This window comes from Neofelis nebulosa, chromosome 3 (genome assembly GCF_028018385.1).
Source record: "Neofelis nebulosa isolate mNeoNeb1 chromosome 3, mNeoNeb1.pri, whole genome shotgun sequence".
NCBI classification, from domain to species: Eukaryota; Metazoa; Chordata; class Mammalia; order Carnivora; family Felidae; genus Neofelis; species Neofelis nebulosa.
This window is the reverse complement of record NC_080784.1, coordinates 82,899,695-82,916,240: the sequence shown is the minus strand read 5'-3', so window position 1 is coordinate 82,916,240 and position 16,546 is coordinate 82,899,695. Positions and strand designations below refer to the sequence as shown.

Below are 16,546 nucleotides of genomic sequence, written 5' to 3'. Positions count from 1 at the left end.
CAATCACCTTTTATGTCCTCTCTTCAGAAGCTCACCCAACTTGTTGTGAAACCTGTTTTGTAATGTATGTATTACACAGGGTAATTTTGGAACCTTACTTTGTTAATCATCCTTTAGATCAAAGATGCCTTTCCCTGAATATCATTTTTTTCTTACTTGAATCATATTAGCAGATTCTGAGTTTTTTCTCCTGGTGTTGGTTTTCTTGAAACATAATTCACCAGTTTTGTGATGTGTGTGTGTGGCTGAGTATGGTACCTTGTTAGTATTAAAGGAGGGTTTTTACCTTTTAAAGAAGTTTACCAATATGCTGTGTACCTATGGGACTGGAAAGATCTTTCTCATGCACTATTAACATTCACGGTTTAATTTTTGACTTTGCATTTGGCTAAAATGAATTTTAAAATGAAGACTCTGACTTGCCAGCGATGGTTTTTGTTTGTTGGGTTGTTTTTTTTTTTTTTTAATTTTTTTTTTTACAGTTGATTTATTTTGAGGGAGAGAGGGTGCGTGCTTGCACAAGCAGGGAAGAGGCAGAGAGAGAATCCCGAATAGGCTTTGCGCTGTCACCACAGAGCCCAGCTCAGGGCTCTGTCTCACGAACCATGAGATCGTGCCCTGAGCTGAGATCAAGAGTTGGACCCTTAACTGACTGAGCCACCGAGGTGCCCCTTATTTGTTGTTTTATTGGTATTGAGGAAAGAATACCTATTTTTTTTTAATGTTTATTTATTTTTGAAAGAGAGAGAGAGAGACAAAGTGTGAGCGAGAGAAGGGCAGAGAGAGGGAGACACAGAATCTGAAGCAGGCTCCAGGCTCTGAGCTGTCAGCACAGAGCCCAACACAGGGCACGAACCATGAGATCATGACCTCAGCTGAAGTCTGGCATTTAGCAAACTTAGCCACCCAGGCGCCTAAGAATACCTATTAAGAGTCAGGAAACCCAGGTTCTAGTTTTATCTGCCATTTTATTTTATTTTATTTTATTTTATTTTATTTTATTTTATTTTATTTATTTTTTAACATTTATTTTTGAGAGAGTGAGAAAGAGCATGAGTGGGGGGAGGGGCAGAGAGAGAGACCTAGAATCCAAAGCAGGCTCCAGGCTTTGAGCTGTCAGCATAGAGCCCCACGAGGGGCTCAAACTCCCGAACCGTGACATCATGACAGGAGCTGAAGTCGGACGTTTAACCAACTGAGCCACCCAGGCGCCCCTTAGCTGCTATTTTAACTGTGTGATTAAGGCACAGGGATCTTTTGCCCTTCCTCATGTTCATCTTTAAAATGGGTGGATAGAGTTGGGAACTGTGGTAATCATTACAGAGTTCCCTTGATGAGTCTATTATTCTTGAAGGGCCACTCAAGAAGAATCTATGACTCTACTGCTCCAGTTGGATTTCTCTTCAAACTCATTTCATATTGTTTACCCTGTCACTTTTAATGGTTTTACTTTTATAGATTTTTAATTATTTACACAAGTAAAAACAAACTTTATACTAGTAAAGAGTATTTATGATACGAGGATATGCATTAAAAATGTATTGGATTTCATTCATTCAGCAAATATTTTTAGCACTATTCCAGAGAATTAACACAAAGATGAAAAGAAGCACCTTAAAGTTTCTAGCTTCACAAATGCTTACAGCCTAGTATATGCTTAATTATAAAATAACGTGATATATACTGGAAAGGAGGCTAATATAAGATATAATAGACATAGCTGGGAAGCTGGATTTGGAAAGCTAAGGGTGAACAAATTTTGTTTTAAAACTCCTGCTGACATGATGAAGGGCAGCTGCTTATACATTTGCAACAACAAGTTTGCATAGTGTTTATATGGTATTGTTCTTTATTAAAACCATAAGGGTTTTATACCTTGCCCTTGCACACTTAGCATCTTAGAGAAATTATATAGGTCATTTTGCTAATTTTAATAGCCAGTCTTTTTGCCATTTTGAAGATGATTATCTTGGACTTTAAAACATACATTTTCTAAATTATTTGCACAGTAAATTCCCCATATATCTGAAAAATCCAAGTCCATTCAGCTGAACACGTATTTCTAGAGCTTCTGCTTTGTGCCAATCACTGTGCTAGATGTTTGAGATGAAGATAAATAAGATCTGATCCCTGCCTTCAAAGAACTTACTGTCTAATGGGGGAAACAGGCACACATACCTTTAAATTAAACATAGCAGTGTATTGATATTTGTACAAATGTATGAATGTATATACATATGCACTTCGTATATCACACCTTCTTCCTGAGAGTTCTGATATTTATATGTACTTCTTGAAATTCCTGGAGTAGATAGGTATCAGATAAATAGAACCCAGCCTTCTCTGACATTCCTCATGAAACAAGGGTTTATCAGAGCTTTATATTCCATTGCCCACCACACTAGTGAGTTTTTGATCACTGCAGTTGCAAAATTACCTTTGTCTTTTGCAACTTTAGTGTCCCGATTCAGTCATACTGAAGATGTCTGGCAGACTACCTTCTTGTACAAATGTATAATGGAATCTATTGATTCAAAGCAATGCTTCAGTGTCCATAATAGCTTTCTGGATATGTATGTGCCTCTGCCCGTTTGCTTAGAGACTGAAAGATCAAGAGCTCTGTGTTGGTAGGAGGACCTTCAGTGGCTGAGGAGGGAAGAAGCAGAAAGTCAGTTTGGCTAACATGACTTTTTCTTTATTTTCTTGATGATAAAAAGTTAAAAGGTGCCTTCGTTAAATGAAACAGCCTTATAATATATTTGAAACTTTCATTCCCCAAGACCAGTGCTTCTTAACTTTGATTCTGTGGAGGGAACTTAGGGAGCCTAGAACGTACCCATCACCTGAAACTGCCTGCCATACTGTATGTGTTTGTGCACACAAGCATCTGTCTTATGGAAGGCATCTGTGTCTTTAATCAAGAGTGTCTGATTACTTGAATTCTTCTTACTTAAAAAGTTTAATCAAGGAGTGAAGCAAGTTAAATGACCTCCACTGTGTCTTCTAGGGTTGGGGAGCAGAATATCACCGCCAGGATGTTACTAGCACCCCCTGCTGGATTGAGATCCACCTGCATGGCCCCCTCCAGTGGCTGGATAAAGTTCTTACTCAGATGGGTTCACCTCACAATCCTATTTCATCTGTGTCTTAAACAGCCTCAGGCTTCTGCCTCTTGAAAACTATTGAGCCTTGCATGTACTTGAAGGATGGATGAGTCAGACACGATCAAGAACTGACAAAGGAGCCTTGATAATACTTGACCTCTGTGACCAACTGTTGGATTCAGAAATTTAAAAAAAAAAAAAACAAAAACCTTGGTAACATACTGTCGATATCGAGAACCTGTTTAGTTTACATTGTAACATTCTATTGTAAAATCAACTAAAATGCATACTTTTAGCAGGACTTCGTGTATAGTTAAAGGAGAGATGGCCAAGCCAGGGACAAATTATCTATTTGGTCCTAAGAGAAATGGTCCTAAGAGATTCTTTTGTGTTTGGCACTTTAAGGTCATCGTTTGGCAGAAGTTTAGCATTAATAGTCTTTCTGAAGTGTGTTTTTATCAGGTTTAGAACCCATGTTGAGTCTTATTTTCATGGGTTTTCATAATATTTTAAAACTATTTGTTTAGTAATGGGTTTTGTTTGTTTTTTAAGTAAAGTTTAACCTGATGATATACATAGTAATCTTTCTAAAATTGTACGCTGACCATACTGCTGTCAGAATAATGTTAGGTATATGCTCTTTGCTAAATATATATGTACAGAATATTTGGAAGTTAAGAATGGATTAGACTAGTGGACTTAGTATTTGAGGGGGTGGGGGAGAGGGAAATGACAACTGCAAATGTAGAATATACTGTAAAAAGTCAGTTTGTGACTTTCAAGAAACAAACTGATGCCTGAATTTTGCTGTGTTTCAATTTTTTAGACATTTTATCCTTTTCTTTTTTTTTTTTTCTTTTTTTTTGGGGGGGGCGCCTTCTATCCCATCCTCTCCAAAAAGCAGTTGTGCAGCTGGTTAATTCATGTAACTGTGAGAGCAAATGAGTAATTCCTGCTACTCTGAAATCAACTGCCTATATGTCTCAATACCAACCGTATGGAGTGCTTCAATTTAATAAGCAGTTTTTTATGGAGTTTACAGAAACAGGCTTTAATTTTCAAGTGAATTGTTCACCAACTGTTAAATATTTGGAGGATTTAAAGAACATCCCTGTTTAAATCCATTTCAAACTTTTAAGGATTTTTTTTGTACTGTGTTTGGTTTTATTTTTCTTCTGCTAATCTTTTATATTCACTTATGCTCTCGTACATTGAGTACTTTTATTCCAAAACTAGTGGGTTTTCTCTACTGGAAATTTTAAATAAACCTGTCATTATTGCTTACTTTGATTAAAAATTTGTCATTTCCTTATTTCACATGCTAGATTTTAGGATGAATCAGATTTACTTCTGAATCTTCGGAGAGATTTCTGTCAATTCTTTGCCAAACATAAAAAACTAAATTACTAATACAGAGACAGGGAAACTGAATCATGAAGAGGGCAGCATCCCTGTAAATCAGAAAAGGACGTGTGGAACTTTGGAAATTAAGAAAAAAGCAAAATTTGGAATTTTAGACCTAACCGTATAAACTTGTTTATGTGAGGAATTGCAGCACCAACAATTCCAGATGGACAACACTCTACAGCATCTCAGCTTCACACAAAAAAGCAAGTGTAACGTTGGCCCAGAAGGAGAGCTCAAAACTGCAGCCAGACGGTGTTCGCTTGCCCATCCACCTCCTACGGGAATCCTCTGTCCTCTCTCCCATCCCCCATCCCAACCCCAGACAGTTTGCCCATGAAGGACACAGACTTGAGAAGACTTAGATTCTTCCCTTGGCCACATCGATGCCACCCCTTCTTCTTTTGATACGTCCTTCCCACAGTTGTTTACCATAGCCCCGTTTCTGCCCCGAACTGTGACCAAACAGAAACTTCTGCTGCATCTTGCTGTCTCCAAAAACATTGTGCCAGTGGAGAAAGCCCTGGATAGAATACCTATATTAGTGCACACGTTTATGGGCATCTGCTGGGTCACTTAACTTCAGTGAACCTCTGGTCCCTCACTTGTAAAAAGGAGACACTGTTTCCTTATCACAAAGTTGAGGTGAAGCTCTTTTGGAAGGAAAAGGTGTGAAAATGCCCTGGAAACATTACTGCATGTGAGTACGGGAGTCACTGTTAAACCCTCCCCTGTGTGCTATTTTCCCATTTCCCTAAGTCATTCCTCTCACGGGTGATCAGGAGTGATGATGGGGATTAGTGTGATACAATAAAGTTAGAGAAGATGAATAAATTAAAACTATTGAGCTTCAACAACGAAGTGTCGCTGAAAATTGTCCAACAATAAAGAGCCAGGGTCATTTTTCTCACCCTCTTCCTAGCAGTTAGCTACTTTTTGTTTCCCCCAGTTCCCATGGCTGCTTGCTGGTACAGTTATGCAAATTGTTAACTGGGTGTAGCACACTAGTAGGCAGCTTGGAGATAGACTGGGTCAAACTCCAAAATAATCCAGAAGATTGAAACCTATTGGAAGGGGGGACCCTAGGAATTTGCGGCATGGTAAATGAGTCCTTCCTGCTCAAGTGCAATTATTTGTGTTTTTGGTAAAATCTTGATAGAGGTCATTGTCGTCATAGGAGACTATTGAGTCTCCTGGAAGTTTCAGATTAAGGGGGGAAAAAAAAGAGCAACTGTTTGGATTACTTTAAATTCAACAAATTCAAACAAAAAGCAATGTGAGATGTTGCATAGTAGACCTATTTCCTGCCACCAAGAAACCACAAACGGGGATGATTAGAATTGGAGGGCCTAGAGCTCCTCACTCCCTCGTTTCCGACATCCAGTGAGTTCCTTAAGTTTCCTGCACCTGTTTAATCACCCATAAAATAGAAGCAACAAAGCCTATCTCTTGGAGTTACCATGGAAATTAAGTCAATACACGCGAAGCACTTAGAACTTCTCAATAGATAATAATACGACCAATTCACTGTCTGGGAAAGCAATCAGAAAAGAGTTCAAATCAACAAACATTTGATGAAGACTACTTACCTTTAAAATATGTAAGAAGCATGGTGGGGAATCCTGACTGACCTCAGGGAGTATGTAGTCTAGTGATCAGAGAAACCCAACAGAAGAAAGCTAGCGATTTGTGAAGGCTTCCCACGCCAAGCACTGTGAGGCAGTTTCCACACAAGAACATAAAAGAATACTCTATCCTCAACTCCTGTCATTTTTCTTATAAATGAGGAAACTAGCCCAGAAGCTAAATAACTTGCCCAAAGTCACCTAGCTAGTTAGTCTGGGAATCAGAATTTCAATTCAGGTAGGACTTAAAAATTTAGAGTTAATTCCATTATATATGTTTCTGTTGTTAGTTGGCAGACATATAAACAGTATAAAATAAGGCAGAAGGAAAAGCACAAAGGAAAGAAGATACAGTTCAGACTTCAGTGAGTAAAGAGATCCATAAAGGTTTTACAGAGGAAGTGGTATTTAAGGTTGAGCTTTGAAGGTTGGAAGCATTTTCATAATTGGAGAAACTTCTGGGCAAGAGAACAGTCTGAGTAGAAGTATACGTGACAGATAACCTGTTGCTTGGTCCACCCCGGCATCTGCCCACCAGTTTCTGAAGACATTCCTCCAACCTACAGGATTACCGTGGGATTTATCAAACAGTCCCTCTGGCCACTATTAGGTGGTCTCCGTAGGGACCTGTTCTGTAGGAATGCTGAGACTAGAAGAGTTTTTCTGTGTCTGGCTGAAGCTAAGGTAAACCTTGGGATTGCCCCTACCACCTCTTTGGCTCTATGGGCTGGGGGTGAGAACATAAGAGAGAGTTTTAAGGGCATCCAGACTGTAGGGTGTAGGACTTACCAAGCGCTGCCACATTCCTGTTAATGGTTATCCTGCGAAGGATAACCATTAGATCCAGAATCTTTATGGCTAATCCGCTCTTTCGCTTCATGTAGTTTGAGTTTTTGTCAGCCTGCAAGAATACGTGGTTTAAGCAATATGGTATGAACATACTTGAATTTTTATTTATTTTTTTATTTTTAAAATTTTATTTTTATATGTTTTAATGTTTATTTTTGACAGAGAGAGAGAGAGACCAAGCGTGAGCGGGGGAGGGACAGAGGGAAGGAGACACAGAATCCAAAGCAGGCTCCAGGCTCTGAGCTCTCAGCACAGAGCCGGATGCGGGGCTCGAGCCCACAGACCACGAGATCATGACCTGGGCTGAAGTCAGACGTTCAACCGACTGGGCCACCCAGGCACCCTGAACATACTTGACTTTTTAAAAAATGCTTGCTTATTTATTTTGAGAAAGAGAGTGCAAGTAAGCAGGAGTGGGGGAAGAGCAGAGAGAGAGAGAGAGAGAAAGAGAATCCCAAGCAGGCTCCGCAGGACCATGAGATCATGACCTGAGCTGAAATCAAGAGTCAGACACTTAACCAACTGAGCTACCCAGGAGCCCCATACCTGACTTTTTTAAAGATACACCATTTCTATAGGTAATTTTCTTTTAACCAAACAATAGTGGTTCGCTAAAGATTTTTAAAGTCTAAGGAAAACAAAAGGAAGAAACTGAAAGTCACCTGTACTAACCGTTGGTGATTAAATTACTTTATCCTTGAACCAGGTGGTTATGACAACCCGGCATAGAGATATTCGGCATGCTATAGGAAATTCAGGTCTAAAGGTTAGTCACTAGCATCAAGGTGATTGGCTCCATTTGTTAAGCAGTTATCGGCACCAACCCTGTGCCAACCATTGTGCTGAGTGATAAAAGCGAATAAATCCCCCGCCCTACCTGCGCAGCTTGCACTCTAATGAGAAAGGAAGATAAGTGACACAATAACATTGTGCTGTGACAGCAGAGGGCACAGAAGGGAGTATAACCTGGACCCGAAGACTCAGGGAAGACTTCTCAGAGGGGATGGTGCCGAATGCCTGGCACATTACCGTACCAGATTTAGATCTCAAAACTCAGGTTTCACCCAACGCAGAAGACGAGCTGTTTGGTCTCAATGTGCATTGATTTCTTTGTTACATACACATTTCTTATTTTTTCTGGGAGAATTGGGATTGTAGGCAGTTTACTGGAAACTCTTTTTTTTAATTGAGTCTGTTGACTGTAATTTTAAAATCCGCACAATTCTTAAGTGGTTTTTAAGGCAGTGGTCCCCAAGGATGGTGCTGGAGGGAATTATCAGGCCTACAGTTTCCAAGCACTGGAACTGAAAATCTCTTCACGGAAGATCTGGAAGCTCAATGCTAGCAACTGAAAAGCCATAATACATTCTCACCGAGATGCAATCGCAGTTTAAAAGGCAGGGTCCTGTTATATTTAAAAGCTCAGGAATGGCTTTAAGGAAGACTTTGTGAAAAGCTGACAATGTGTAAATTACCCCCACCCCTGCCTTGATCTCAAAGACAAGTAAATCAAAGTAAGATAGCCTTGGAGAGTAAGTTTTTAAAAGGTTAAAAAAAAAAAAAACAAATTGAAATCAAGCTGCTGTTATTCCTTAAGACTAGCTATTTTGTGAGAAAATGAGAGAAAATTTTGTTTTTTCCTCTAGTCTTGGGTCAGATGGAGACAGAATAAATTCACCTCCACCATATTTCCATTGCATGGATTTCCATTGCATGGATGTATAGTTATGTTGCAGATGTGATAAAGAGTCCGGGCACATGAATTATTATAGACATTTTTTTTTTAATGCTGACTCTGTCACCTTCCAGCTGTGTCATCTCAGGCAAGCGAATTAATGTATGAGCTTCAGTCTCATCATCTGTAAATGGAAGAATAATAGTCACACTCTCACAGGTTGTGTGATGCTGTGATGTGCACTAAATACTTGGCACAGAAGCAGGCACACAGTAAGTGCTTAATAGTGGCTTGGGTACAATGGTGACGATGACCTAGAGGGCTTCATCAATACAGGCCTAATAAACTCTTTTTTTTTTTTAATTTTTAATGTTTGGAGCACCTGGGTAGCTCAGTCAGTTGAGGGTCTGACTTCAGCTCAGGTCATGATCTCGCAGTTAGTGGGTTCGAGCCCTGCATTGGGCTCTGTGCTGACAGCTTGGAGCCTGGAACCTGCTTCGAATTCTGATTCTCCCTCTCCTTCTGCCCCTCCCTTGCTCATACTCTGTCTCTCTCTCTCTCTCTCTCTCTCTCTCGAAAATAAGTGTTAAAAAAAATTAAAAATAAATATAGAGAGACATAGCATGAGTGGGGAGGGTCAGAGAGAGAGGGAGACACAGAATCCGAAGCAGGCTCCAGGCTCCGAGCTGTCAGCACAGAGCCCGACACGGGGATCAAACTCACAAACCGTGAGATCATGACCTGAGCCAAAGTCAGATGCTTAACCAACTGAGCCACCCATGTGCCCCAGGCCTAATAAATGAACTCTTATCTCTGGGACATCGTAGATGATTTGAAACCCAGTAAGAATTTTTTAAATCCCCACAACAATAATAAACATTAAAGAAAAAAAAAAGCAGTGGCCAGTGTGTATAGCACAGCTAATGTTAATAAAATATAAATCTTGTCCATTTTCTCCTGCTGCTTCCAACAAGAATCCCACCTATAGATTCTTGACAGAAGATTCTTGATGTAACACTATTGCCAGTTTTATTCTATTTACTAAATAACTGCTTTCAGAGTACTTACAAATATTGATTTACATTACTCCTTAATCCACCCTTAATTTATAGACTAGCCACTTATTAGGATACCTCTTACCCTTGTGTTTTCCAATATTAAAATAATGTCTTTATTCCTGGTTCCATCCTACGTTATTCTACCTTGAATATTTGCCAATCCCGGTCTCAGAATCGTAACTCCTGCCTTAGAGTGTCACTAATCCCAAAGGATTTGGGCTTCTCTAGAGTTCTGACCCAGAGTCTCCTCCATCTGCTGAGAGGCCACCCCACTGGAAATTTACATCCAGTGTATGCCTTCCCCACAACCTTAGCCATTCTTTTTCTGTGTCGTTCCAACATTCCAAATTCTTGTTTATCCCTGTGTAGGCAAGGATTTATTTTGGTAGTGTAATTCTGTCTCCTCTGGTCAGGACATGGAAGCCTCCTATTCTACTTCTGGAAGCGTATGATTCCTAACTGGGTGAACTGGCAGTCACTGTGCCCTGGGTGTCTGCCTAAATACACAGCGGATTCTACCAGTTACCAGTCATCGTATATTAATAACCCACTCGTATCTAGTAAAATCCATTAACTCATGTTCCTACCAATTTTCCAGCTCCATCCCCTCACTTGACTAAGTATATTTAGAAATTTAAATTTGCATAGTCCTTTTGAGAGGAAGGAGACAAGATAAACCCATTTAACCTTTATAGGATATGTAATTCTACTTAAGCATAAGGCATTAACTGTAACACCACTAAGAAATAAATGTCTCTAAATCTAATCCTCATGTGACAGTAAAGAGCCTTTATTTTTTTGTGTGTGTTTATTTTTGAGAGAGAGAGAGAGAGAATGAGTGGGAGAGGGGCAGGGAGAGAGGGAGACAGAATCCAAAGCAGGTTTCAGGCTCTGAGCTGTCAGCACAGAGCCTGACACGGGGCTCAAACTCATGAGCCATGAGATCATGACCTGAGCCAAAGTCAGACGCTTAACCAACTGAAACACCCAGGTGCCCCTATGTGACAGTAAAACGCTTTAAAATTTCAATGATTGAGACACCAATCCAAATAGGTTGTGACACTGATCAACCTTTTTTTTTTTTAAGTTCATTTATTTATTTTGAGAGAGAAAGTTCAAGCAGGGGTGCAGCAGTGGAGTGGGGGGGGGGGGGCAGGAAGAGAGAGAATCTCAAGCACAGAGCCCAAATGGGGCTTGAACTCATGAACTTTGAGATCATGCCCTGAGCAGAAGTCAAGAGTCAGATGCTTAACTGACTGAGCCACCCAGGTGTCCTGATCTATCTTTAAAATGGATGGAGGGTTCCTATATATATTCCAGACTGGAGCTTCTGTCTTTCAGGAGACTGGAGCAAGAGGAAGTAAGGGACAGAGAAAGGGTCCAAGTCAGAGACCTATATCCAGACTCTGGCCCTTGGTGATCTCTGGTGATCCTTGTGAAGTTCTCCAGTCCTTTGACCCTGGGTTTCTCTCTGTAAAATGGGAGTCACACCCTTCAGTGATGTGTGAAGAGGGACAAGTCTGCTTGTCATATTGGTACCTGAGTTGGTGCCCAATAAACAGGAGTTGCCATACTTATGTTTGGTTAGGCTGCCAGGGTGATTTATTTTTTAATCTATATGTGTCTATTTGAAAGTTCACCTTCACTGCCTTCAAATTAAAAAACGATAAAGTTGCATGATATGAAAGTTATATCTTAATAAAGCTATAAAAAAGGAAGATTTTTAAAATTAAAAAAAAAGGAATCCATCAAATTCCCTTAGAGAATATATAAGTGATTTTTAAGCTGAAAAACCTCAGTGCCTATTCTGTAGGGGGCCAATAAATATTGATTAATAGACTTCATCTGTAGTTTTTCATGAGAAGGCAAGCCCAAGTTCTCCCTTATGTAGACTGCCCTTAATTCAAACATTAATTACTACTTTTGTATCACAAGACTGTTATGATAATCATACTCTATGCATTGGGAAATAATTTGAAATTCATGAAGAAGTACATCTCCATGCTTTGATAAATGAGTATAATTAGTTCCAAAATTTTTGTTCATAAGCCAAAACTGGTGTCATTAATCATTAAATATTCCCATTAAAATTAATGTAAAAACTTCAGTGTTGCTCTTAATGGAATAATTAATAGAGTAGAGGCCTCATTTAATGGTGTTGGAGGGCCCCAAGGCTCTGTCCTAGCTGTCCTTCTCCTCTTTATACACCTCCCTCCCAAGGTGACTTCTTCCACTCTCCAATCCCATGGCTTTGATTACCTTCTATATACCATTGACTCACAGATGTGTCTCCAGCCGGGGCATCCCTTGGGAACTCAGACATCCAAGTGCCTGCTTGACATCTCCACATGGGTGACATCTCAAACTTAACATGGCCAAAACTGAACTTGATCCCATGCCACACCCCCACATGCTCTTCCCCTTCTTGGTAAAGACCACCATCATTCACGCAGTTGCTAAAGCCACAAATCTTTTCTCATCCCACATCCATCCCATCTGTAGATCCCATTGCCTCTACCCTCAAAACACATCTTTCTCCACTTCTTTCCATCTCTGCTCCTTCCTTCCTAGCCTAAGGCACCATCATCTCTTACCTGGACCACAACCATCACTTTCTGGTTGGTCTCCCGGGTCACTAACCTTGCTCTTGCTACAATTGACTCTCCACATGGCACCAGGGAAAACCTTTAAAAATGCAAATCGGGGGCGCCTGGGTGGCTCAGTCGCTTAAGCATCAGACTTCGGCTCAGGTCATGATCTCACGGTCCATGAGTTCAAGCCCCGTGTCGGGCTCTGTGCTGACAGCTCAGAGCCTGGAGCCCGTTTCAGATTCTGTGTCTCCCTCTCTCTCTGCCCCTCCCCTGTTCATGCTCTGTCTCTCTCTGTCTCAAAAATAAATAAACGTTAAAAAAAATTAAAAAAATAAAATAAAAACGCAAATCAGTTCATGTCACTTCCTAGCACAAAAGCTTTCACTGAGTTCCCACAGGTGCTTAGCATCAATTCCAAACCCTCCTGTGGCTCATGAGGCACTGCCTCAGTGGTTCTCATTCCTAGGGGGTGATTAGAGTTTTATCGGATTATGATTATCATAGTGATTGGGAAGGGGTGCTGCGACTGGCATTTAGTGGGCGGGGTAAGTATGCTAGATGTCCTGCAGCTACAGGATGAGCTTTCTTTCTTTCTTTCTTTCTTTCTTTCTTTCTTTCTTTTTTAACTTATTTATGTATTTTAAGAGAGAGAGAATGAGCGGGGGAGGGAGAGAGTATCCCAAGCAGGCTCTGCACTGCCAGTATGGAGCCCGACACAAGGCTTAAACTCAGGAACCAGGAGATCAATGACCTGAACTGAAACTAAGAGCCCCACCCTTAACTGATTCAGCCCCCCAGGCGCCCCAGGATGAGCCTTCATTCTGCCTGTTGATCATTACCTGAGCCTGGATCCAGACTTGATATTACATATTAAGTACAAAATAGAAAAGGATGTGCTGTGTTTTGTTCCAAATTTTACCTAGAAATGTTCACCATTTCAGAAAATCTCCTCACTGCTGAAGGAGCCACTGACCATGTTTGAATCATTACTGCAACATCCTTTCTTTTTTTAACGTTTTTTTTTTTTTTTTTTTTATTTTTGAGACAGAGAGAGACAGAGCATGAACGGGGGAGGGGCAGAGAGAGAGGGAGACACAGAATCGGAAACAGGCTCCAGGCTCTGAGCCATCTGCCCCAGAGCCCGACGCGGGGCTCGAACTCACGGACAGAGAGATCGTGACCTGAGCCGAAGTCGGACGCTTAACCGACTGAGCCACCCAGGCGCCCCATACTGCAACATCCTTTCACATGCACGTTGATTCTGCCTAAGTGGGCCGTTATCTGCTTACTTCTGTCTTCCAGCGGAGTTGTGCCTAAACATTTACGTGTTGAAATACAAAGCACTTTATTATAAATTGCTTTTTAAAATTACTCCTTTAACAGGAATTAATGGTTGATTGATGATACCAGTTTGGACTTACGAGCAAAAATTTTGAACTAATGATACTCATCTGTTGAGAGATGAGATGAGGGAACTTCTATACGAAGCAAAAATTATTTCCCAATGATAGACTATGGTTACCATGGCAATCTTACAACAAAATAAGTAATAATCAACATGGGCCATGGAGGAGAGGTCTCACTCTTCTCATGGGAAAAATTGCAGATGAGGTCCATCAATTCATTGGCCACCTACAAACTAGGGGCAGGAATTCATGGTTTAATACCATTCTTATTGTTCCTAGGGAAATTTGATAGCTTTTGTAGTCTTAATATGTTTTTAAATTTTAAAACAGTGAAGGTGAAATTAACATAGAAAGGAATTTCCTTTTTGAGCCGCAGGAGGGGCACTACAATTCTTTTTTAAAAAGGCATTGGGTCTTAGGTTTGAGATTTGGTGTCCCATGCTCTCTGGTTCTGGCTTACCTCTCCTGTCTGACCTCCTCCCACCCCAGTCCAAATTCTCAGACACACCAAGTTCTTACCCGTCTGAGTACCTCTGCACCAGCCACTAATTCTCCCTCCCTCCAGTGCTCCTCTCCCTGCTGTTTGCACAATGGCTCCTGCTTGGGTATTACTTCCTTGGATCCTTGCTCGCCCGAGGCACTCTCCATCACATCGCCAGAGATCACCACCTGATCGGGGACCTTCTCTGTCTTACACAACAGAACATTGAACATTATCTGAGAATATGGTAGGGGCCCAGAAAATGTTTCTAGAATTAAAGCATGAGTAGAGGGAGGCAAGCTAAAGCATCTTGGTGGTAACATATGAATAGCATTCATAATTCTGAACATACAAAACTGTAAATGCTTGCATTCTAAAAGAAAATGTTAAGACATTTGAACCAATATGGTGGCATTGCCAGCACCCATGCTCACCGTTTCAAAGACTGCAAATTAGTACCAACTGCAAGTACATTCACAATAGATTTGTGAGCTCTTTCTAGTTAGGTGTGGTATTTCTCAGTTAAAATATATCTGTGGTCGCATATGCAGGGTATAAGAGCCCATATAAGTGATTTCTTGTTCAAACTGAGGTTAAAAACAAAATCATGATGGAGGAACATGGGGTCAAACATCTCCCAGCAAACCTTGATGACCTATTGAGCAAGGAGAAATGTTTACCAAAAACCGGCATATAAGCATGGGGCTTAGGCGAATAAAACTTTCATCAGGAGAGCATCCAAAGAGAGATGTGTGTAAAGAGCATTAACTAACCTGCCTCAGGTTCCCCCATCTTTAACCCATCCACTACATGCGCTTGCTAAAATTCCAGGGTTATCACTCTACTCTGATGAAAATCCTCTGGTAAGTTTTATCACCATATATGGCATGTATAATAATGAGATCAGAGAAGTGCCACCTACTTGCAGAGCATAGTCTGACTGCTCCCACCTGCTAGCCTGTCCCCTCGCAGGCCCTAAGCTCTAGTCACTCTGGAAAATTTGTTGTCCTCACCCATGACAGCCACTGTCCTGGGCAGTGGTGGAACCCCATCCCCCCTCCGCCATTATGCTACCATAACACCCTCAGCTTATTCCCATTTAAAGTGATGCATGTTCCTAGTGCAATTTTCTCTTCCTATTCTTCCACTGGACTAGCTGCTGTTTGAATGCAGGACTGTATCTCACTTATCTTAGTCTCTCCGCACTACCCGAGGCTCAGAGCACGATAGACACTCAGTGTACATTGGTCTGAAAAAAAAACAATGAATTTACCTAAAGATTTAACGATCTTTTGGTGGAATAAGCTGATAATGATCTGATATTTCAGAAACTGCTATTCTAAATATGATTTTTATCTTTTCACAGTTGAACATGATTTGCTCTTTCCATAGGGAAGGCTCACCCTGAGTCTGAATGTGAGATCTGAGCTTCCTTTCCTTGGGATTCTTATATTCTACCTCTTCAGAATAGTGTTCAGTAGCAACACAGGGGATTCAGGAAGGCAGGTGAATATTTACAGATGTGAAATTCCATAATCTTTCATCAAGGGCATTTGTTGACTGTAAGACTACAATAGGGGGTTCTAAGAGTGGAGGATGTGGCCCAGCCTGGTGAATAGCTAAGGGGAGGCAGCCCAGCAGCCTCAAGAAGGAGAGAACTTGAAGAACCAGGGAGAACATCTAGCCCACATGCCCTCATACATCCATGTGCATGGGGCGGGGGGATGGAGAGGTTGGGGGTGCGATGAGCCCCTAAAACTGCATGTAAAATGTTTTGTGTATGTAGCGAGGTATATTTTCCCTGTGGGTGGATGGGCCCACCCCATTCTCAAAACCATCTGTGACCAACGAACGGTTAAGATCTAGCCCAATATTGGAGTGTCTGGCTGGCTCAGTCGGTAGAGCATATGACTCTTGATCTTGGGGTCATGGGGGGGTGCATAGAGAGCTCACTTAAAAACAAAACTACAGTAAGATAAAATATAAAATAGAATAAAAATAAAATAAAATAAAATAAATGTAGCCCAATATGAACTTTCCTCCCTCAATAAAGAAAACTCTGGCCTGGGAGGTTGGGTGAGTTGTCCAAGGCTGCGTGGCACCTTAGTGTCCTAGCTGTGCCTGGAACCCAGTCTCCACTGCTTGTTTCCACTGCTTGCCCATGTTGCCTTCCCATCAGAGAGGGCTGATGCTTCCGGCAGTTTTCTTAGAAAGGCTTCTTAAACTGATGGCAGTATCTCAGTTGTCCTAAATGGAATACAATATCAGTGGGTACCACTTTAAAACTAGGGCTAAGGCATATACTTACTGCACTTGATCTCTGTTTTACACCAGATTGTGTGACTACTACGAC

At 41.0% G+C, this 16,546-nt stretch overlaps 1 protein-coding gene across 2 annotated transcripts in view; it reads left to right on the top strand.

Annotated features, from left to right (window-relative positions):
• SMAD1 (SMAD family member 1) overlaps nt 1–4,388 on the top strand; it is a 79,771-nt gene extending 75,383 nt beyond the window's left edge. For both annotated transcript variants that reach the window (XM_058721259.1, XM_058721260.1), the window contains exon 7: nt 3,008–4,388. In XM_058721259.1, the coding sequence (XP_058577242.1) occupies nt 3,008–3,151 (144 nt within the window). In that variant the 3' untranslated portion in view covers nt 3,152–4,388. The remainder of the gene's footprint in view (nt 1–3,007) is intronic.
• Nucleotides 4,389–16,546: the final 12,158 nt, after the last annotated feature.